Below are 23,756 nucleotides of genomic sequence, written 5' to 3'. Positions count from 1 at the left end.
AAGACTATTGCCAGCCTAACAGTGATCCACTTGTGTTGTCATTGAGGAGCACCAACGCTCCCATCAACTTCAGAAAGGCTGGGTTATCAGTGACAAACATGAGGAGGCTTCTACTTTTCACATCAGCTTTCTTAGGAAAAACAAACACACCAAAAAAACCCGTTGCTATTTTCTCCTGCTAGGTAGAAGTCTATTAAATGATTAGGGCTCGTTTAAACTCTCCTTTCTACACTGAATCAAATTGCCCTCAGACACAAGATTAGTTTAGGTACATCTGCTGAGAATTTTGATTTGAAGAGACATTTGTTTTCAGGGAAGACATGCATAAGAGTTAGACTGCATCCTGAAATCTGATTTTACTCTTTTAATGGTGGGCTTGGGCATCTGGAGTGTATATGTGCAACAGCTAGCCTCCAGTCCAGCTTGTAAAAACTTTTTGTGGGGGTTAGCGACTTTCCCAGTATTTTTCATGTTAGAATAAATTAACTTAAGTGTGCGTGGAAGGTAGAAATACATACGACTGAAATGAAAAGTCAGGCTAAAAATAGTACTAAACCAATTGCATTGTTCATAGTGAGGGAAAGGAAACCTGGGGGGAAAAAAAGAAATATATTTAACAGCTGTCTCAACATAATGTCAGATTTATTCAAGATTTCTAAAATGGTCTTTGACAAGCCTTGACTCATTGTGTAGGACTGGAAAGGGTATTGAGGGTAGACTATTTCTTGTGATTTATAAGAGACCACTGTGACTAGTTTGAAAAACCTGCATACAAGTGCAGTAAATTAAAACAGAAGCCTACATAAGACATGTACCTTACAGACAAAAGGCTTAAAACATTCTTCAGTCTGAATCACCACTGTGGTTTACAAAAGGAAATTGGTTTCAAGAATTTCTTCTAGCCAAAGATGTATTCTCGAATATTTAGAAGAGATAATTTCTTCTATTAGTACACTTTAGAAGTTAAAACCTAAACTCATGTAGCTGTATCATGCTTTCAAAGGCACTACACTTGGTCTCTCAATCAAAAATTGCATAACTCATCAGTGGTTCATAGCTCACACTGGATCATGTAGTCGTCTCATGTATCAAGACATGGCACATACAGCAACCTCTACATGGTACAATTTAAAAAGCATTCAAGTTCGCATGTGCAGAAGAGTGGAAAATGAAACCATGTGTATTTGATCAAAGATGGGCATGTTGGCCTTCCCCTTAGCTCTGAGAGATAAATGCACAAATTTTCATATAAAATTCAAACATTACTTAATTCATCAACAGAACCTTGCACAGGCTGCACGGTAAAGAAAACACTCCAGACATCTTCACGGGAAGTGAAAACCCCCACAGCTAGAGGTGCTCTGCATAAGAAGTGCATTAGTTTCACAGATTGAAGAGAAGTCAGATTGTGATCATCCTTAAAACCCTACTTCTCCCTCTCCCTTCAAGCAGATACTCACATTCCCCTGCAGAGTCCAAGAAATTACTGAGCGGAGGTTCACTCTGACTCCCACAGCTCTCTCCAAGCCCCACGAGTAAATCAATACAGGCAGCCTCTTTGGCTTCTACCAAAATGTCTGCAGAGGTACGTGATATACACCAAATAGTTTTGGAAAAGCATAATACCATTCCTATGAAGCTCTGGCACCGATCTGGATGTCCAGTACAACTGAACATGCAGAAGGGCCACTTCTCCCTGGAAGTGCAGCACAGAACTCAAGATTAGGCCTAAAATCTTTTATTTTGGGTCCATTTATTTAGCTATTTAGATACCCTTTATTTTAGGGTATGGTAGAGTAATAGCTAGTAGCATCCAACTAGAGAATAGATTGGGGAAAATAGCATCTTCTGAATATGATTTGCTTCCCATTACCTCTTCGTGATGCCAGATGGCAATTTGTAGAACACCCACCTCAAATGACATGGGAATTCAGGAGCCAAAGGTCTCCTGTGACAGCTACTGCCCAGACTGCATGATGATCCTGAAGCCTCTGTGTCACCATGCAAATTTAGGGTTATCAAAATGAAACACACATCCCAGAAACTTCTACAGAGTTTAACACCCCTTTTCAGTGATGGGGCTTGATCACCTAAGACCTCCAGCCTCTTCATCATCTCCTGTTATATAGGTCAAACCAGAACACAACGTTTGGATCACTTCTTGCCTGATGTGACTATTGCTAAAGGAATTAAATATTTTCTTGAGTGTATCTGCTCCCATTTGCCTTGCACAACCACTGTCAAAAAGATTTCTATATTGAAGAGTTAGAATTGCCTATAGCAACTTCTCCCCTTCTTGTCGGTTAAAACAAAGGAGCTTGATTTTGAGTTCTCATCCATAACCATATAAACTTTGCTCCAACTCAGCGCAGCTCCACCAGAGAAGATGCTGTAAGATGTGAAGGGTCTTTTATCTGCTGGACTTCCTACGTGCTGCTCTGAAACAACAGATCAATTATCCTAGCACTATGTTCTTCCTGGGCTTAAAGAAGATAGTAAGTTGAGATCTCATCAATCACTCCAGTTCCTATTGCTCCTGCAGAGAGAATTTTTATAACAACAGGAGGCTGAAACCCAGGATTACTGTAACTGAACAGATGGATTACAAAAGTCTGGGACATTCTTACAAAGGAGAAGCTGATGAATTACAGAAGGGAAAACATATGCCATTTATTTAACCTTCTGATTTTCTTTGAATCATTGCTGGGACAAGCAAACAAATCCTAAGAGAAAAACAAAAACGAAAGAAATAAAAGAGGCAAACAGTAATGAGATTATTTTTTCTAAATTTCATACAGTAGTGATGCCTTCCATGCCACCACACCGACTGCCTCTTGACCTTCCCACCTCAAAGCCCTAGATTTTACCCTGATTTCTGAAAGGTGTAGGGCTTACATAACATCAGAGAAAGTGTCTCCACTTCCTCTCCCTCATTTTTTTTATCCCCACTGGTCAATTGTTTTTGATAGAAGGGTAGCAACTCAGGAAACTGCAGTTCTGTATGAAGACTGGCAGCTAAGCAGGGGACAGAAACCCAAAGCAGTGCTCCAACAGCTATCAGCAGCTGATGGAACCTCCACGCGTGGACTCTTCCTTGCTGGACAGACGGAGAGCAGGGGGAGACTAGAGGTGATATGCAGCCCAGGACCTAGGATTACAACAGGGGATGCAGGACACTTGGTAGGAAAGCAGGTTACACTACACAGGAACATGTCCGCGTTTGCAATAAAAATGAAAATGCATTTCCCCTTCCCCATGGCAAAATAGAAGAGAAACACTTCTGAAGATGCCCTGTGGCTGTGTAAAACAGGAAGAAAACAATTTCTGAATTCAACCTTTCCTCTGTGTGCGTGTGAGCATGCGCTTCCACATGCGTGCACACACAACCAGAATACATGTTCGCCCACAGAACCAAAACACGTGTACATGTACACAGAGTGCAGTACACACTTATGTTCACACACACAGGGGAACAGTTAAACACAGGAATTATTGCAAGTATATCCATGCATATGCACAGACAAAACCTGGGATTTCCAGCAAAGCTTGAGCAATTCAGTGTAATAAAAAAGGGCTCCTTGCAGCAAAGCACTTAACGAATGGCAGATTGTATCCAAAGGGTGCCATTACCCAAGGGAGCTGGGGGATTTGGCTGGAGCAAGCAGTATGAACAAATGGCCTGAAGATTTGTAAGGTAAGGGCTGGATTCAGCACAGTCAGAAGGCTTCATCTTCTCTGAAGCCCTATATATTTCATCCCCAGATGAAGCTGCAGTATTTCTCCATACTTTAAAAGTAATTTTTTTTTTTGTGAGAGGAATCTAATTTCTGAAAAGTATTGTACTCTCACGGCATTTTTAGAGTCATGTTCTCCTCTCAAGCCCATTAGCAAAGAAAACTGAACACCTTTCATTTTAATTTCATCATTCATTATCATCTTATATACCAACCTGTGAAAATTAAAAAAATCTAACAAGAGACAACAATAAGCTGCTGTTTTAGAGACAAATAATGGCTCTGACATGGGTTACCTTCTAGAAATCACCTTTTCCTTTTCCCCTATAACTGATAATTAGAAGTATTTGCAACTTCTCTTGCCTTGAATAAAATACATTATTTACAGCATGTTTTCTGTTCTGAGAGCTCAGAATTCCTTCTTGACTCCAGTTCACACATCTCCTGTGTCAGACTCTGATGGAGCATCTATTTCTGATTACGGACTGGCAAAATAAATCAGAGAAAATCGGAATTCCAAGGAAAAGAACATTTCATGTTTCGTCATGTTGCTGTTATGAGAAAGGCAAGCTTTTAGCTTGATTGTTTTATTTTTACCAAGGGATGCTCAGAGCTATGTTTTATGTGCTCACAGAATATGAGCACATGTACTCACGGTGTTCCAAAACCTCAAAACCCACAGTCAATTATACTGTTCAAGAATGGTGACTGTAGATTCCTTACCACCAGTTTCTCCTGAAGTACTGCTGCCTCCATTTGTCCCAAGCAGCTATATTCCTTGTGGCTTTAAAAACACATTCTCACAGATTGGTTGAGGTTGCGAGAGACCTCTGGAGGTCACCTGATCCAATCCCACTGATCAAGCAGGGCTAAAGTCAGTTATCCGGGACCGTGCCCAGTCAAGCTTTTAATATCAACAAGGATGGAGCCTCCACAAGCTCTCTGGGCAAACTCTGTCAGTGCCTGATTGCCCTCACATTAAAAAAGTTTTGTATTTTGCTCAGACAGCACCTCCTGTGTTTCAGTTTGTGTACATTGCCTCTGGTTTTGTCACTGGGTACCACTGGAAAGAGCCTCTTTGACTACATGACTACATGATTCAGCATGAGCCATGAACCACTGATAATTTATGCAATTTTTGATTGAGAGACCAAGTGCAGTGCCTTTGAAAGAGCCTCTTCCATGCTCTTTTCATCCTTCCTTCAGGTGTTTATAAACATTGATGAGACCTCCTCGAGCCTTCTCTTCTCCAGGTTGAACAGTCCCAGTTCTCTCCACCCTTCCTCATAGGAGAGATGCTCCAGTCCTTCCATCGTCTTTGTGGCCCTTCACTGGACTCCCTCAGGTAAGTCCATTCTCTCTCATACTGGGGAGCCCAGAACTGGACATGGCACTTCAGGTGTGGCCTCACCACTGCTGAGTAGAGGGGCAGGATCACCTCCCTCCACTTGCTGGCCACACCTCTCCCAGTACAGCCCAGGGTATTTGTTAGCTTTCCTTGCCACAACGGTGCGTTGCTGGTTCACAATCAGCTTGGTGTTTGCCAGGACCCCCAGGTCCCAAGGAGTCTTCCAGATGTTTATTCCCCATTATGCACTGGTGCCTAGGGTTGTTTGTCCTCAGGTGCAGGACTTCGCATTTTGCTTTCCTGAACATCATGTGATTATGGCCCATTTTCTCCAGCTTGCCAAGGTCCCTTTGAATGACAGTAAAACCACCTGGTCTATCTCACTCCTGAGTTTTGTGTCACTTGAGGTGATGATACAATTTCTTTCAAACTTGACGAGGGTGCACTATGTACCAGTGACGAGGTCATTAATGATAGAGGTTAAACAGAACTGGCCCCAGTGAAGACCTGGGTGAGCAAGGCATTGAGTACCTCGGGTATTTCTGTGTCCTTAGTCACCAAGTTTTCTGCCCCATGCAGCAACCATTTTCCTTTGTCTCCTGTTTACTGCCAATGTACCTGTAGTAGCCCTTCTCATTACCTTTCATGTCCTTTGGCAGATTCAACTCATCGTGGGCTTTGGACTTCCTAACTGTATCCCTGCATGCTTGGACAACATCTCTTTGTGCCTCCTGCGTTACTTGTCCCTGTTTTTACCTCATGTATGCTTCCCGTTATGTTTGAGTTCGGTTAGAAGCAACTTGTTCTTCAGTGCAGGCCTCCTGCTCCCTTTGCTTGGTTTCCTGCACAGCAGGATGGACTGCTCTCGAACTTGGAGGTGATGATGTTGGAAAAAAAATTACCAGATTTCCCAGACCTCCCTTCTCTTTGGAGTCATATCCCATGGGATTCGTCCAAGTAAGACCCTAAACAGGCCCAAGTTTTCTCTCCTGAAGTTCAGGGTTATGGGACTGCTATTTGCTTTGCTCCCTCATGTCAGGATCCTGAACTACACCATCTCATAGTCACCACAGCCTAAGCTGCCTCTGACCTACGCCTCACCACCAAGTCCTTCCTTCTTTAGAAGTAAAAGGACCAGCAGAGCATTTCGGCTCATTTTTTTTTCTCCATGACCTGCGTCAAGATATTAACATCAATGACGTCCAGAAACCTCCTTCATTGCTTGTGTGCTCTGCTGGGTTGTCATTTCAGCAGATGTTAGGGTGGCTGAAGCCTGCCATGAGGACCCAGGCCTGTAAATATGAAACTCCTTCCAGCTGTCTGAGAGCCTCACCTCCTGCTTGCTGATCAGGGTGTCACAGTTAAAAATATTATTTACTTCATACTAGTTTGTAGCTTGCAACATTTCCAGAAGTGTTTCTATGCAATGTTTTTTTCAGTGAAAAATGAGCAAAATAAAACCTAAGTCAGGAAATAACTTCTGTGTAGTCAAGTCTATCCTCTTTTCTTCCAGTCATTCCATCTATAGGACTAGCAACTTGCAAAGGATACCCAATAATTATGACTATGTTGTGCTGAAATCAATATATAGTAAGTGATGATTTGAGATATCCAGACTTATACCTTTGTATTGGGTCTAGCTGAGCTGGAGTTCATTCCCCGATAGCAGCCCTCACAGTGCTGTGCTTTGCATTGGTAGCTAAAAGAGTTGATAACACAGCAGTGTTTTGGCTACTGCTGAGCACAGCATCAGCACTGTAACATTCCTTCCTCAATTGACGGCAAGATCCTGAGAGGGGACCCAAGTAGGCCAGCTGACCCAAATTGACCAAAGGGATATTCCAGACCATACGACGTCAGCTCAGATATAAAAACTAAGGCAAGGAGTGGGAAGGCAGGCATTCCTTGTCTCCAATGGCTGCCTGCTGAGGAACTGTTGTGCATGCTGAAGCCACTCAGGAGTGGCTGGACATCGCTGCTCATGAGTAGAGAGAATAAACCTTGTTATCTTTTGCTTCCCTTTTGTGCACACAAGCTTCCGCCTGACTTCTGCTTTAATGAACTGCCTTATCCGTACCCATGAGTTGTTTTCCATCTTACTCTCTTCCCTGTCCGGCAGGGAAGAGGAGTGACAGAGCGGCTGGGTGGGCACCTGGCATCCAGCCAAGGTCAACCCATCACAACCTTCAAAAGCAGTGCTTGATTTATGGATGCCCAGCTTGAAGATATTTTGTGCTTAAGCTCACATGAATACTTCAGCGCATAAGATCCCCTCCTCCAAAGGAGTATGTTTGCAAATACTGAGCAGCATCACCCATGATGAACTGCCCATTTAGGGAAGGGAATAACCTGTAAGAAACAGTCCTGATTTGGCAGCCACAGATGGAGATAAAGCTGTACTTGCTAAGCCCATCACAAAAAGTCAGGCCATCTTTCGTTTTATGCAAATCTAATCCAAAAAGTAGCATGTAGCTACTCATTTCTATCATTTCCAATTTAAGCATGAGAAAACAAGTAAAGTAATTGATCACTGTCAAGGAAGTAACTGATATATTACCTCTCTTCACCACATGCAATACCAACAGCATGATGCTACCAGTGAGTGACTCAGGTTCAAATATACATTATGGTATAAATGCTCCTAAAATAGTTTCTAAAAATAGAGCCAAAGTAGTCAGAATTTGTCCCCACCTTATAAAATATGTTCTTCCTACACAAAAATCTAAATATATTTAAAAATAATATATATTTAATATCATCTATTTTAAAATAATTAACTGCAAGCAACAAGGTGTCAACCTCCCTCATAGGCAGAAAACACATTGTCCTATAAGGGCACAACTGAGGTGTTTTGCTTTATCTGTGACCACTTGTACAGCCAAACCTTAGCCTTGCTTAGTCTGGAGACGGGGCTGAGCATCCCTATATGCTGGGCTAAACAATAAAGTAAGTTTCAGAGCTCAGTGCTGGGGCCTTTGTTATTAGTGGACTGACCCTTATAATGTCAAAACCCCTTTACTAGAAAACAAAACATATACAGAGTAATGCAACAATTTGTTCAAAATCACACTGAATTAAGCAAAGCTGAAAATAGAAGTAATTTTTTTTCCCAGCCCTGTGCCTCCTTCTACCCCTCTGCTTTCCCAGAACAAGATAAAGTAAACGGGGAGTGTATGCACACACTGCTGTAGAGCAGAGTAGCTGAGAACCGACACCATTAAATAAGTGCAATCTCATCTGCTTAATATATGAGGCAATATCTGAAGGGAAACCTCAAGAAACTACTCAACAGTCATCATTATCCACAATGAAATAGCCAAAGGAAAATCTGCTCAAGCCTAAGGTAAGTATTCACGGACATATTGCAGATACAGTTAATAATGCTAATAGATCTTCTACAACTCCAAATAGGTCAGAAGTGCCAGATGCTTCTCTATCTTCACAAAATCAAGAGGTCCAGAAAAAACCCACCCAAAAGTCAGAGATATATCCCAAAAATAACAGCAGGCATTTCAAATATGTGGTTAGCCCCTATGGCTGTAGCACAGCTGTACATTGCATAGCATTACAGAATTAAAGTTGTTACCTGCACACATTCTAAATGCACAGCCAACATTAGTGACACAGGCCATCTAGGAAGGATTAAGGATTAGTTATCATTTCAACCCAATGAAAGAAGATCTATATTTCTCTTTTAGACACGTAATTCACAGGAGAATTGTGCTTGCCAACACTCTGAAAAAATAATCTTTCAGAATTCTTGCAAACCCACTGTGTTATGATTTCATCTCATGAAATACAACACCTTTACATTAAACCTCATAAAACTAAATCCTGCTGGATCTCTTCCAGGCTCAGAGAATAAACAGCTATATCAGTGATGCCTAGAACAGTAAAATCTGGCCCACTGTCATATGGCATGTTCCCATTTACAGAGGGGAGCAGGTCTGCAAACAGCTAATTCACTTGGCTATTACAAAATCCTCACATATAATGATTTTCTCACATAATTGGTCTAAGAAATACTTCAAGAGAAAAAAAAAAGAATGCTTTGAACACCATAATACATATTTATTTCTACTAGGTTTTGGGGGGAGGGGGTTGTTAACCTGTTCCCTGCCTTCCCCTTAATGACACACATGCTGCAGAGTTGCTCTGGCTTTCAGCGAGCAGGAGTGAGTTTAGATGTGTCTAGAACTCCTGTAGATAGCAAAGGGGGGAAATTTGTTTCCAAAACAGTTTAAAAGCACAGATGAACATATCCAATGAGATTACTCTGTAAAGCACAAATATTTTCCCTTTGCTGTCAGAAGTGCTACTCAGACTCCCTTCCGTCTTGCCGGTCCAACTGAGAGCACGAGCAAGGAAGATATTAAAATAACCAGTACAACTACACCAGGCAACACAGATCCAATGCAAAAGCCCCTCTCAAAATCTCGGGGCAAATGTCCTCTATAGAAATGGGGACTGGTGTATGACCAAAGACTAGAAGCAATTTTCTATGTGATTTAGAATCTTCCCTGTTCTCCATGTAGAACTATGCTTCAGTCCCCTGATTTGGGCAGCGGTTGGCACATCTTCATGTGGAAACCGGAGTTACACACCCAGATACACAAATGTCAAACATTCCTTCCATTTCACCTATCATTTAGCAGGCTAGTTACATCTCAGGCAAACCACAATCAGATAATCCTCAGTGCAAGCACAGGAGCAAAGGAGGATATGAACCAATACAACTCCTCACCAGGGCCCAAATTCCCCTAAGGTTCCCTCCTCATTTTTTCCATTCTGACAACAGCACTTTGGATTTTAGTAGCCACAGCTGGAAGATGATATTTCTACAGTAAAAGGAGGAGGTTAACAGCACCGTAACCTGCCTGTGGCCAGTGACACAAAGCAGAGGGAGGAATCCCAAAGCATGTGGGGAGGCAGGAGCCACATGGGAAGAGACAAAGATTCCCTGGGAACTTCAGGAAGTCTTTTTTGAACTGGCAGAAAAAAAACGTCCTGTTAAGATGGTTGATTAGATGATACAGTGGCAGGGCGAGGTCACTGACCCCATCAGTGGAATTAATGAGGAGGGGATGTGCACCTGGAGGGCAGCAGATTGTGCCTCCAAGCTCTCTGTCAGGACTATGCAGGACATCTTCAGCATCAGCAGGATATCACAGGCTCAGTCTTTCCCTGGGATGGGGAAAGCTGATGCCTTAGGAACACACTCCATGGATTCATGGGTCTCCTGACCAGCAAGTGACTTCTGTCAGAAAACTACTGTATATATAAGGTCTCAAAATTACAAACACTTGAGACTGAGAGGAGGGAATGGCAGCTGTTTATATGCTTGACCACATAAGCAGGTCTAACTCTCAAACTGGCTAACGACCCCAGCCCCCAGTTAGCTGCTTTTATGAAGGGCACACCTAGGCAGACTGTGCAGCGCAGCAGCAGGTGAAGTCTCAGTGTCCACTGGGGCAAATCACCCTTAGGGAAAGAAAAGCAAAAAAGAACAAAACTCAGGTGACAGCACACCTGTGTAAACTGAACTGGCCTAGTATTACCATTCTTAAGGGTTTACTCTAATATTTCAGGCATGATTTTCAACATAACTTGTGCCAAACCAAATTAAGGTAACGCGAATTGGTTTCAGCTTTTTTAATCTCTTTCATCATGAACGCTTTCAAGCCTCAAACGTGTAGCTCTATACGTTAAGTAGCAAAGGATACGTGTCTGTAAACCACAGTACCTCTGTTTTCAATGTTTATAGAACTAGTCAAAACAACATAATTTCACCATTTACTCACAGATGAAAATATTAATTCTGAACTGACCCTAATATACTTTCTGCTACAACTTTACTTACAGGGACTAAGCAAACCTTGGTTGTTGTGAAACCTTTAAGGGAAAAAATATTACACAAGTAAACTAGAGAAATACTAGCAGTTTCAATGGTCCAGAAGACCAAGCATCAGGAAACTATTTGGGTGGAGGGAGCCTGAGATGGGTAAATCACACAGTCAACACAGAGCTGAGAATATTGAAAATACTGAAATATACAGAAACAAATTAATAATCAAAAGTATGAAAACCCACCAAAATAATGAATAAATGTACTAGATGGTTCTAAAACTTACCTCAGCCTATATTACAAGTATGCATTTGTGTGTACTGAGAAAGGAAAAATACATATGGAGAAGAAGACTAGGTTTATAATGCAAGTTTGAATATATTCTTTGTTAAATACATGTTAAGTGAAAGTTGCTTGCCTTTTTCAGTTATTTCTGAACTTTGTGAAAACTGCAGATGTAATACCAATACATCATAAGCCATGTCACACAGACTGCTTCTGGGTCAGCTACTTCAAACTTCTGCATATTTTTTAATATTTGGAAGTACCAACTCTAGAGTCTGCAAATATATTTTAATTACTGATTATGTGCCTACTAGTTTGATTATTTAAATTACTTTGTAATTTAACTCCAATCCAATACAGAGACTAATTTGTTGATTACATCAATCTGACATCATTGTTTCATTGCTTTATTTAAAATCAAGCCTAATAATATTTTAAATACCATAGCTTTGGGCAACAGATTCTCTTGATTTTACTTTTTAAAAATGTTTTACTACAAAATATTATTTAAAAATAATTTCCCTCAACAAGTAACAGGCCTCTAAACCTTGAGGCCATTAGACTAGCTATCTAGCTGCAAATTTGACCATTTCCCTAAAAGTAGCAATTAGTTCTGAAAGCGAGTTTCTATACCTGCCTCTCTCACACACTCATTTAGTTGTTTTCTCTGTTAAGCACTCCAGAAGCAGAGCAGTTGGTGGCTAGTTTTTCCCATGCATCTACAGAACTACATGACTCCTCAGAACACAGATCCACACCAAAGCTCACAAACATCCACAGCTTCAACCACTCATTAGGGGAAGTACTATGGCAACCTTGGAGGCAAATGGCCAAAGTTTGGGCTAGACCCCTTATGACAGCAAAACTCACTGTGGCCAGTGATGGCAGTATTTCTGCTCCATGTCACCCTGTCTAGATGGAAGCTGCAATTCTCCTTTCTCCCCCTCTGAAGCACCCATGCCCTACACAGCACCCAAGCATTTTGGTAGAAACACCCTGTTCTTTTGTATGGTTCACCCAGTGGGGCCCTGTTCTCAGCTCAAAGTGCTAGCTAGTACCAGACTGAAAATAACCGCCTGGGGGAAAAAAGGAAAAATTTATTACATTATAGCTCTGTAAACAAAATACACTAGGAAAGCCAGGTACCATGCAATTGTTGTCCTCTAGGGCACGGGCTCTGCTACCTTTGTCATCCAGCACTTAGATTAGACAGATAATAAAGGAACTGGTAATTACAAACAGAAATTCTGCATGAGTAAAAATGCTCACCAGCACAAAAACTGTAGCCAGATACAGATACACATCTGATAAATCTGAAGGACCATAATTTGCTAAAGCACTAGTATACAAATAAGTCTAGATTTATATAAATATATGTGTGTGTGTGTGTGTGTGTGTGTGTAATACATCATCCAAGCAACTATACTTACCACATCATATAAATAGAAAGTACAAAGCAACACTACAAAGCAGTGGTTTGGAATAATGTTTAATAATGTTCCTATGGAAATCATTCCAAACTGGAAAAAATTACCTGAAAATTTTAAGGTACTAAATTCAGGGAAACTGTTAAAGGAAGGACCACTAAAATTAAAATAATAAAATTAAAATCCTAGCAAACCCCATGTGACTTGGTTTTGGTTTGTAATCAGCCCCAGCTTGATCCTTCCTTTTCATGACATCAACCCCTGGTTAAAGATGGCCTGGAGTTTCAGTCTACAGAGTTTCTGGAGAACAAGGGCAGCAAGCAGAAATACCGAACATCGGAAGACCGATACCCCGTGTAACTGGGCAAAGGAAAAAAACGACACGGTGTGCAAAAGCGCCACCAAGAGGTTCTTCTGCCATAGCCCAAAGATGATTTTCCCCCTGTGCCACTCGGGCATATTCTTAGTACTCTCAGAGCATGAGGCAATACCCAAAACGCATGAGCAGCTCGCTGCTGCATTGTCAGTGAGCATTCCAAATGGAAAACAAAGAAAAGGATAACTTTTTTTTAAGGGTTTCTTTCATAGAAGTGGGCGGAGGAGGGAAGGTGGAAAAGATATATCTGCAGCACATGCAGTTTTTGACAACAGAACTTTAAATGCTGTGGCAACAGAAAACAAGATTGCTGCCCAGTCCGGATCTGGAAAATGTTAAATTCCACCTTATCAGCCACTGAAACAGCATCAGGAAGGATCTGTTGCTGAGCTGCCTCACACCAAAACCTATGCAATCCTATTTTTTTCCCTACCAAAAGCAATTGTGAGATTCAAATAGTAGTAATATTTTTGTAGTGTGATGTTGAAGACCATTTTTAAAGGTAAGCAGAAGTTTTCTTCAGATATTTTCACCATGGTGAGAAAGCTGATTTTATCCTCATCACTGCCATTTTTTGAGCTGAAGGGAACAAGCTAAAAAGCCATAGATTTTTCATTCCTCTACAATGTTAATAACCAAAGGGTAGTTCCTCACGCTCCAATTTTTTGCTCTCTTTTTTAGAGAGCCCCTGAGGTCAGTATCTCCCTCACATGCTTGGACTGGCTACTCCCACCAGTAAGTGCCAGTGTGGCTGGACTCCCCTCAGGGGTGAAAGCAGCACATAGCTGCTTGGGAAAGGTGGATGCTTTGTGGTGGGTAACGCTTGGCTGCCCTCCATGGGTCCATGGCTCCCTCTGCAAATCACTGCTCTCAGTGTGGCCAATAATCCATCCTGGTCTTACCATCTTCGACAGTGGGAATCCAACCTGTGGGCTGCCCAGGAGCTGAAAGCTCAGCATTTTCTCCAGAAAGAGGAGAAACGTTAAGACACAGCCTTGAACTGAGCCTCCTAGATCCCAGGCAAGTATGCAGGCATCCCAGTGAGGTCTCAGATGTGTCAGGTTGCAAGCCACCTAAAGTCAGAACTTAGAGCATGAGTTGGACTAGATGGTCTCTGGTGGTTCCCTCCAGCCACAGTTATCCCACACCCATGATTCTGCAACTGAAAAGGATGATGATGCCTGCAGGTCAATGTGAGAGGAATATGGGGCTCAGGCTGGAAGAGCCATCAGTGATGGCAGTTTTTGCCTCAAAGCTCATCACATCACCAAAGCATCTCATAGGGTCAAGGCAGGGAAGCAAAGAGGGTCCCACATACAGTACATAGCCAGGTAAGGGACCGAGTGATCTCAAGGCAGCAATCTGGAAAAATATGCAACAGATGAACAAATTCATACTCTTTATTGCTGCCTCTCTTGAAGCGAGTGTCTTGCCTGCTCTTTAGCAGACATGCAAGTGTCAATACATTTTCTTTTTTCCACTTCTCAGCTTTCAGGGCTGGTCAGAAAAAGGTACAGAAGTTCTGAGTTCAAATTAAGGCCAGAAAACAAGGGGAAGCAGCACCACGTTTTTAACTTAGATGGCACAGACCAGGCACACTCCTCAGAATGCAATGCTTCACTGAACTGCCTGCAATCACCAAGGACTCCAGTCATTCTCCCCACAGTTCATTCATTTTCACCACCATCCATCAGGTAACATTTACTGAGGGTTTGGGAACAGAGGGACTGGAGCTGGGATCTTTCTTTCCAGGCAGCTCATTCTCTCACTTAACTCCCAAGATTTAAGGTGATTTAAGCATTCGAGAATTAAAGGTGTTTTAACAGCTTATATAGATTTAAGCATCTAAAGTGGCTTAAATGCTTATGTTACTTTCAAGCCTTTAAAGCAGCTTAACTGTCCACGGAACTTGACGAATTTACGGGTGCTCAAAATCCTATGCTCCCTTTAAAATAATAAAAATACACCTTAATACATAAAAAAATATACCTTAAAACATCACTGCATTTTAGGAATGCCGTCCTCCTTGGCTCCTGAAAGATCGGACCAGGTCGCCCAGGCCTTTATCAGGGAGGGTGGCCAAACCGTCCTCCCTTCCGCCTTTCCTGGGAGGTGGATCTGAGCGCCCTTACCTGCCGGCACCAGGTGGATCTCAGCGCCTTTACCTGCCGGCACCGCGCCTACGCTGAAAGGGCCGGGGCCCCGCCCGCTGAGTTAAACTCTCCGGGGTGAAGAGGGGTGGAACCAGCTCGTTAGTTTCGTTCCCAATTAAGCGTGAGATAGTGGATGTTTATTGGCCCGAGCGCGTGCTGCAGGACACCGGCGCGGGTATCCGCGGGAGCGCTCCCGGGTCGTGGTGTGCACATCCCACTCCCCGGCCCGGACGTGTGCCCCGGCAGCCGAGGAGGGCAACAGCACCCGGGGCAGAGCGAAATACACCCCCGGCCCCCGCGGGCGGCCCGGCCCCGCCGCCCAGCACCAGCCCCACCCTCCCAACCCGCGCTGCAGGCGGAGCGGGGCCGGGCCAGCAGGGCGAGCATCATCCGGACCCTGGGAAGGGGGCAGGTTTTCTGGCCTCGGGAACCGGTCCCTGCAGCGGGCCCTGCGATGGCGAACGGACCGTGCTGACCTGCAGCGACCGCGAACAGCACTGGGGTCCGCGGGCTGGGAACGCTGTGCCCGAGCTGGCAGCCTTGCACTCCGGCGTTTTTACCTGCAAGGGATCAGAGCCAGAGAAGTAATGATTGCTCGGGTCTGTAGGCTTTGGCTGGTTTTGTTTACATGATCTCGGATCATTTCAAGTCTATAGTAAATGAGTTCACCAGGAATGATTAAAAATGGAAATAGTAAGGTCTCAATAAAACCTCATTTAAAATCAAAGCTTAATCCAGGGGGAAAAAAGTGTGGTTTTCCTGCTTATTTCCTGTGGGCTGGAAACAAACAAGTTCTGGTGAAAAAAATGAGCAAGTTTCTGTCGGAAATGTGTCATCCTCCACCACAGAGAATGGTTATTATCTCTAGTCTAAACAGTCTGCTCAGATTTAGGTTTTTGCTTCCACATAGCCTAGCTGGCTGGATCTGTGGAAAGTAGCATATAGGGAATTTATGGAGCAGGCAAATTGTCTTCTGATCATGCTGAGATCCACATGAAGGGATATCAATGACTCCAAAAAATTACAAGCAGTGAAAAAAGGAGAGAGAAAAACAAACTACAAACTTGTCCATTTTACAAAGACCTGGTGAATAGCCTGGCTATTCAAGGTAAGAGCAAACCTATTGGTAGATTTCATTCCACTGAAGAGAAGATTGCGGACAGAGGCTGGTGGAACCAACACTGGGAGCTGGAAGGGACATTTCCAGCAAGTAGCAAAGGCTACCGCCTCTGGCAATCCTTAGGACTTGGCAAAACAGGGGTAAAATGGTCACTGTGTCATCAGCGGGGCTGAATACCATGGAAGGCAACTGAGGCGAAGAGATTACATAAGTACTGATTACATACATACATATGTATGACCTGAACATAGATAATAAATGGCAAGAATATGTGGCTCTGTAAGAAATAAAGTACTTCTAAGCCCTTCCACAAGTGATACTAGACATTCAGGACATTTATTTTCCAGGTATCAAACAACTTTAAGAGAAAAACTGGCCTACAGGGAGATTACATTCATCACATTGGCCCACTGGAAAGGATCTTGGAATCTCTTCTGAAAGTCCTGGCACTGGCTTCAGCATGTGACAACAGCCTGCTTGGGGCAGCACTGCAGCCACTCCAGCACGGCAGCCCTGTGCCTTCCTGGTGGGAATGCTGCAGGTCTCATCTCTTTCCTATGCCACAAGCAGTGACTCACATCTCTGGGAAGCCCAGTCTGGAAAATGGACGTACAGGGATCCTGCAATTTACAGAAGTCATCGTGGGTAAGGCTAGCTTCCCATAAAACATCTCTATAAGGAGAAGTATTCAGTAGCTGATTAATGAATGTGGTTTACCACAAAATGATACTACACAGGCCTACTCTTTTCAATAATAATCCCATAAATAATATTACTAAAAATCCAAGAATTATCCAAAGCACACTGAAGCTGCATTGTGATCCCAGTGCCTTGCCTGTTGTCTTCCCCTTGGTGGTAAATCAACACTAACACAATTCTTTATGGGAGTTTCTAGGTGAAGACAGGAGTGAAGCAAAAGTGATGTGCCTATGCTGTGCAGAGCCAGGCCCACGCTTTTAGCCCCAGAAAAACGTGCCAGGTGACAGTATTTCGAAACGACTTGGATGCTCCCACCCAGGGAAAACTCCCATTGGCAGTCGGGGCCATCCAGGGCCTGTACCGCTGGGATCCGCTGCAGGCCCCCGCTCCTCGCAGGGGAGAGCCAGAGGCAGGACGGGCTGGAGGGGGGCAGAAGGGCTCCGCTGGGCAGCCCCCGGGGCTAGGCGCTGTCGAGCCGGAGGCGGGTCGGGAGCGCCGGCAGTCCCCGGTTGATGCATGCGGCTCCAGCGCCGGGCCGAGACCTGCCAGCATCGCAGGGAGGGGGCGGAGGTGCCAGACACCCCCCGGGGGCTGAGGGAGCAGCCAGCCTCGCCCCCTGTCTGGAAACCGGCCCGGCCCCATCGCCCGTCCGCTGGGCATGGGGGGCACGGCAGAGCGGGGGTCCCGCCGCTCCGCAGTAGCTGGGCGAGCGGCAAAGCTCACCTCCAGCAACCCGCGGCCTGGGGGCGGCCCCGCGCCCCCTGCCCGGCCCAGAAGCTCCTCGGGCTTCTTTGTTCGCCGGGATCTTTCCCTCCTTCCCCGTGCTCGCACGGTAACGTTCCTTGCAAGGATTTCCTGCCAAAAGACAATCCCCCTGAGCAAAAGCAGACCGAGAAAGTAGTGACCAATCCTTTCTGGATGGCTGTCACCAGGCTCCTCCCAGCTCCCGCTCCCCCTGCTATTTGCATACAAAAAAATCCAGAAAACTCCCGTTTGCCCCAGCACCTCGCTCAGACCCTCCGTCCCCGTCTGGCAGCAGGAGCCCGGGCTGGGGGACGCTGCCTGCGGCTGAGGGCAGCGCCGCGCCGCCCGCCCCGCCACTCCGGCCCCCGAGCCTTTCGCCAGCCCCCCCGCCACCTTCTCCGCGCCCCAAAATGCAGCGCCGCCTCTGCGCCCTGCTCCTGCTGGCGTCCCACTGCATGGGCTCGGCCGCCGGGATCTTCCCCTTCGGGGAGCCCGACTTCTCCTACAAGCGCTCCAACTGCAAGCCCATCCCTGCCCCGATGCTGCTGTGCCGGGGCATCGAGTACCAGAGCATGCGGCTACCCAACCTCCTGGGGCATGAGACGGTGCAGGAGGTGCTGGAGCAGGCCTCCACCTGGATCCCGCTGGTGCAGAAGCAGTGCCACCCCGACACCAGGAAGTTCCTCTGCTCCCTCTTTGCCCCCGTCTGCATCGACGACCTGGACGAGATCATTCAGCCCTGCCACTCGCTTTGCGAGGAAGTGAAGGAGAGCTGCGCCCCAGTGATGTCCGCCTTCGGCTTCCCCTGGCCCGACATGCTGGACTGCAGCCGCTTCCCCAAGGACAACGATCTCTGCATCCCGCTGGCCAGCAGCGACCACATCCTCCCCGTCACCAGGGAAGGTAAGAGGAAGCCGCCGGGCCTCCCCCGGCTCGGCAGCATCTGTCCCCGATGAGCTGCCCCGACAGCGGGGGCCCTCCACGGCTTTCCGTAGGGGAACGAAGGCGTTTTACTTGCATTACAGCACACCCCGGTGCTCCGGGACGGGGGGACTGGGGAGGTGGACGCCGGACAGGTTCAGGGAGGTTTTCTCGAGGGGACCGGGCAAAGCGCAGGTACCGTCGGGGAAATGGCACCGGCCCGCACCCGTCTCCATCCCCAGAGAAAAGGTTTGGGACCCAGAAATGGAGCCGCGCGGCTCCCAGAGGGTCGATCTCCTTGTGCAGAGATCGTCGCTGAAGCGGGAAGCTGGGGTGCTTCTGTGTCGTGTGCTCCCTTCCCCCGCCCACCCCCATCTCTTACTCCTTTCCCCGTTAAAACAAAAACTTCTGTTTGAGGTGTGACCTTAAAAACAGACCGAGACCCCGGTAGCGGGTCTGCAGCAAGGTAAAGGCGCCTCGAAGTACGCGGGAGCTCCGGAGCTGGGGGGAGAAGGGGTAGGATCTGGGGTGAAGGGATGGAAAACCGACATTTCCCAAAGGGTTCCCAACGCCACCTGCTGTTCCTTTCTCCCCGAGCCTGACGGGGACTGTTGCTTGCATTTCCAGCACCCAAGGTCTGTGATGCCTGCAAAAACAAAAATGAAGATGATAATGACATCGTGGAAAACCTCTGCAAAAACGACTTTGGTAAGTGGAAGCAGAGCTCCTCTCGGTTGAAACTTGAGAGTCGAGGATCAGGTACAACTCCCAGTGGAGTCAGTGAGAGATGTGCCTGAATAAAGGCAGGGCTTTGACCATTGGGTCACGAAACACAAAATTCCACCTTGGAATAAAAGGTAGCCCTTTTTATCGTTCTTTTCTGTTTACTGTTTTGAAGTGGTGCTCTTTTATGTGGATGTGGATGTTGCTGGCAAGCCCAATAGAAAGTAAAATGAAAAAAAAAAAAGAATCTTTCATGCAGACTATTGCCTAGGGAGAAGTAGAGCAAAGCTTCATTTAGACGTTTGAGACAGAGCTGCATGACCAATCTCAATGTGTCGTAAGAAAGACTCTCTACGCAGATTAAGAATGAAGCTCTATATATCATTTGACAGAGAAGGTAATGTAATGCACAGACAATTGGGGATATAAACTTAATGGGAAGATCTAGGGTTAGAAGAGGACAAGAAAGCTCCTTGGACACTGACAACTGAAGGACACATTATCCACACATTAGCATTTCAAGAGTGAGAAGGAATAAGGAGGGGAATCCTTTTACAATAGGTCAATGTTTATACCTGGAAACAGATTCATAGTATAAGTACCTACAGCAATTCAAAAGCCTTTCTTTAAAAAAAAAAGCCAAACAAACCAAAAAACACAACCACCCAAACCCTGAAACCACGACTGTGGGACATAATTGCTAAAACAACCAATAGCTTTGGCCTGGCAAATTGCACTCAGATAAATCCTCCTAAAGCTAAACATGCCCCACAGAGTCTTACAGAGCCCTGCATCCCCCTCCTAGTTATTTTACCAAATCGAATGCAGCTGTTGGACCAATTTGCCCTCTATGGGATCTATTCTTTCAAAAAAACAATGCATGTGAAATATCATTTCCTTACAGGTTTTCCTAAAATCCTCTCCAGCCTAATAAATTAAGTGTAGAAGTTTTGAGCTGCAGCAGAGATCAGGTTTCTTGGTCTAGGTACTTGCCTCTCCACCTCCCCTTCAAATGCTACTTTCAGAAAGGCTGTCCTCTCCTAGAAAAAAAATAGTGCTCTGCTTAATGTAGCAAACCTGCTCTCTCCCTGTTGCAAACAGGAGAAAAGCTGGAGAAAATATTAATTTAGAAAGGAAGGGAAGAGAGGGGGAGGGGAAAGAGGAGAAAAGAAATCCAAAAACCCTCAGCCCTAAGGTTGATTCAAACTGAAATGACTTGCATGCCCTTTGTGGCTTTAGAAATGGAGCCACCTGCTGCCTCTTCTGTCAGCCCTGACAGTTTAATTAGCAATAGAGCACCTCCCTCCCCAGGTCCTCTTTATGTGCACTAATGGGAAAAAACCCTCTCAATCTCTCTCTCTCTCCCCACTTCCCCCTCCCCTCGCTCTATTAGCCTTGAAGATAAAAGTGAAGGAGATTGCCTACATCAATGGGGATACCAAGATCACCCCCGAAACAAAGAGCAAAACCATCTACAAGCTGAATGGGCTGACAGAAAGGGATCTGAGGAAGATAGTGCTCTGGCTCAAAGGTGGCCTCCAGTGTACCTGCGATGAGATGAACGACATCAACGTCCCCTACTTGGTGATGGGGCAGAAGCAAGCTGGGGAACTAGTGATCACCTCGCTGAAGCGGTGGCAGAAAGGGCAGCGGGCTTTCAAGCGGTTCTCCCGCAGCATCCGCAAACTACAGTGTTAGTGGCTTAATCTCTGGCTGTCTCCAGCAGCCGTCTCTGTCCCAAGCTCTCTGGGCCCCCCGCACCTTCCTGCTTTGGCTCCTCTGAGCCTCAAGATGCCATTGGGCACAAGGCACAGTGACCGCTCTCCGAGAGGGGAGGAACCCCTCCGTTTTTGTACATAAGTTAAAATGTAATAATAATAAAAATAATTAAAAAAAAGACTATTTTTGGGAAGTATTACAGTCTCTTGCTTAAAGCTTGGGGTTTTTATGGTTGTTCTGAGGTTTTTCTCCATTTTGGTAATGCTGGTTCATTTATATTGCAGCTTCTCTGTATATGTGCATGTTTGTTTTGCAAAAGTAGGAGATGCAGAGAAAGACAGCCACGTGTGTGACTGGCCTGTCACGGTGGGTGCGACTCTTTCACTGAGGTGGAATCGCTTGCCGTCTATATTAACACTATAAAGGTCACATTACAACTCTTGCATGCAATACATAGGCACCTGTAAGAGTATATTAACCATTCTCACATTTTATTTTCCACAAGTCTGAGCCCTTCTTTCTCAGAAAAAAAGAAAAAGTTTTGGAGCTGGTGGATCTGAATGCAACTTTTTTATTGTTATTATTATTTTGCAAATTAAACCATCTGTAGCCTGACTGTAATATACCTAGTGGTTAACCCGAAAGAGTTGTAAAATATTGCTTTAATTAACCTTGTAAATACTCCAGATGAATGTTATATTCTTGTATATAAACTCTACATCACAGTTTACGCATTGTCTCTGTCTGTATTCACTTCAATCCATTTTTGGAGAACTGGGAGAAAGCTGTCCAACTGGACTTTGACATAGCAAAGCAGAATTTGGCATTCCACCCGCAGTAATTGGTAGAAAAGCACAAGGAAGCCTCTAGCGCTGCAATCAGAATAAACATAGTGGACCTCATTTCCCTGAAGATGAATCATGAGACACAGGACTGAGGTTCAGTCCACTCCTTTTAATATGTGTCTGTTGAGCTCTTTGAGAAGAGGCTTCTTTTCTGTGGCTCCTTTGTTCGACCACCTGCATTTTCATCTCATCTTCTCAGAGGACTCTGCTGATGTGGAATTGCAACAAGACCACTTTCTTAAAAATCAAATCCGTTTTTCCATTTCTTAAAAAAGACATTTTAAGGAGTGTAAAAGCAGACAGAAAAATGTTGTTTGCAACTTGCAATTCAGAATAATGGTAGAGCAAGGCTTTTTTTTTGTGTGTATGTACACTCACTATTCTTACTGAGAAAGAAAATAAAACCTACCTAATAATGGAACTAAACAAATGTTCATCAGCATTTTTCTTAAAAATATTTTCTGATGAAGAGTATTACCTGAATTTTATTGTACTTATCCTGAAAAATAATCTCGCTTCCCAGTGCTGTTACACATAGAATATTCTTCGAACTTCACTGACAGGATGAGCAGTCCCATATTCCCAAGGACAATATTTTTTATGTTAACTGTTCACAGACAGAATACAAAGCCAACGCTAGATTTTTCTTTAAAGTAAAAAAAATCACATTATTTTCATAAATTTAGTGTTATTTTTTTACCATCAGGATAAAAAGATAAAATTAATTGTTTGCCCTCTCACACGGTCTTTGTGCACTCACTACACCTGATACAAACAGTACAGTGGTAAGATGCTGACCAAACAAGAAAAGAACAATCCTCACAAATGTCCTCAAAAGTATAAGAATTTAAAAAAAAAAAAAAAAAAAAAAAAACCAAAACATAACAAACCACCAAACAGCCCCATTTCAAACTGGCTCTTAACTACTTTGTGGAACAGTATCTGTATTTGAAGGCCAATACCTTGCAGAAATGTCATTAAAACTTTTCTTCTGAATGAACCTGACTTACCAGGAAACTGATTTGAGTCTTTTCATGCTGTGGTGTAATTACATTAATACAAGCACTATATCCATCACCTTACAGAGCCATTAGTGTTCAGAAGTCTTATTGCTCCCACACATTCCGCTTATCATATAATGCAATACCTGTACCTGGACAGCCTTGGGTTTAGAGGGAACAAGCTTGCAAATGAAGAGAAGCTGGCTGAAAATGAACCTGGAGAAAAAAGTGTGTGTGCCTAGTGCAGGAAAGCACTTTGAAGAGGCAGTTGTTGCAATGCAGTCTCTGGGGACCAAAACTGAACAGCCAGGACTGCTTCACACAGCCTGCCTTACAGATACTAAGTCATCCTACAGCAACATAAAATTATCTTAATTGGGCTGTCCTAGAAGGCAGCAGTACTGATGCTGATGAGGACAGACAGGTCACAAGTTACTGACTCTGGGGTCATGTTAAGGCCAAGACTACATAACAGATTTTTACCAAATTACTTAAATGTATGAAGACATATTACCTATGACCAACATTGCCCTTTCTTAAAAAAACCCACAACTAAAGCAAAAAAAAAAAAACCCAGCAAACAAACCACATTCCCCTTCTTCTATCACAAAATAAACACTGTTACACCAGTAAAATCCCGTTCCTGTCAGGACAAATTCAGGAAAAGAAGAACAAATTAGACTGGCAAACATTTAATTTTACTAATATAATCAGCATCCTGGATTAAGAGCATCCTGCCATACAGCACACCCCTGCTGATAAAACTTTCTGCATGTGGCCCTTGGCTGAATCACTGGGACTATCCACCCTCAGGGT

The 23,756-nt window shown here is 44.5% G+C and overlaps 1 protein-coding gene across 1 annotated transcript; it reads left to right on the top strand.

Moving 5' to 3' along the window:
* The first annotated feature begins 17,982 nt into the window (after positions 1-17,982).
* On the top strand, positions 17,983-21,306 carry SFRP2 (secreted frizzled related protein 2). The gene is made up of 3 exons (XM_064652285.1): positions 17,983-18,634; positions 19,280-19,360; positions 20,769-21,306. The coding sequence occupies exons 1-3, from the start codon at positions 18,142-18,144 to the stop codon at positions 21,071-21,073; spliced, it is 879 nt and encodes a 292-aa protein (XP_064508355.1). The 5' UTR covers positions 17,983-18,141; the 3' UTR covers positions 21,074-21,306.
* Positions 21,307-23,756: the final 2,450 nt, after the last annotated feature.

Source organism: Pseudopipra pipra, chromosome 4 (genome assembly GCF_036250125.1).
Source record: "Pseudopipra pipra isolate bDixPip1 chromosome 4, bDixPip1.hap1, whole genome shotgun sequence".
NCBI lineage: Eukaryota > Metazoa > Chordata > Aves > Passeriformes > Pipridae > Pseudopipra > Pseudopipra pipra.
The sequence above is the reverse complement of the archived record's forward strand: the minus strand, read 5'-3'. Positions and strand labels throughout refer to the sequence as shown.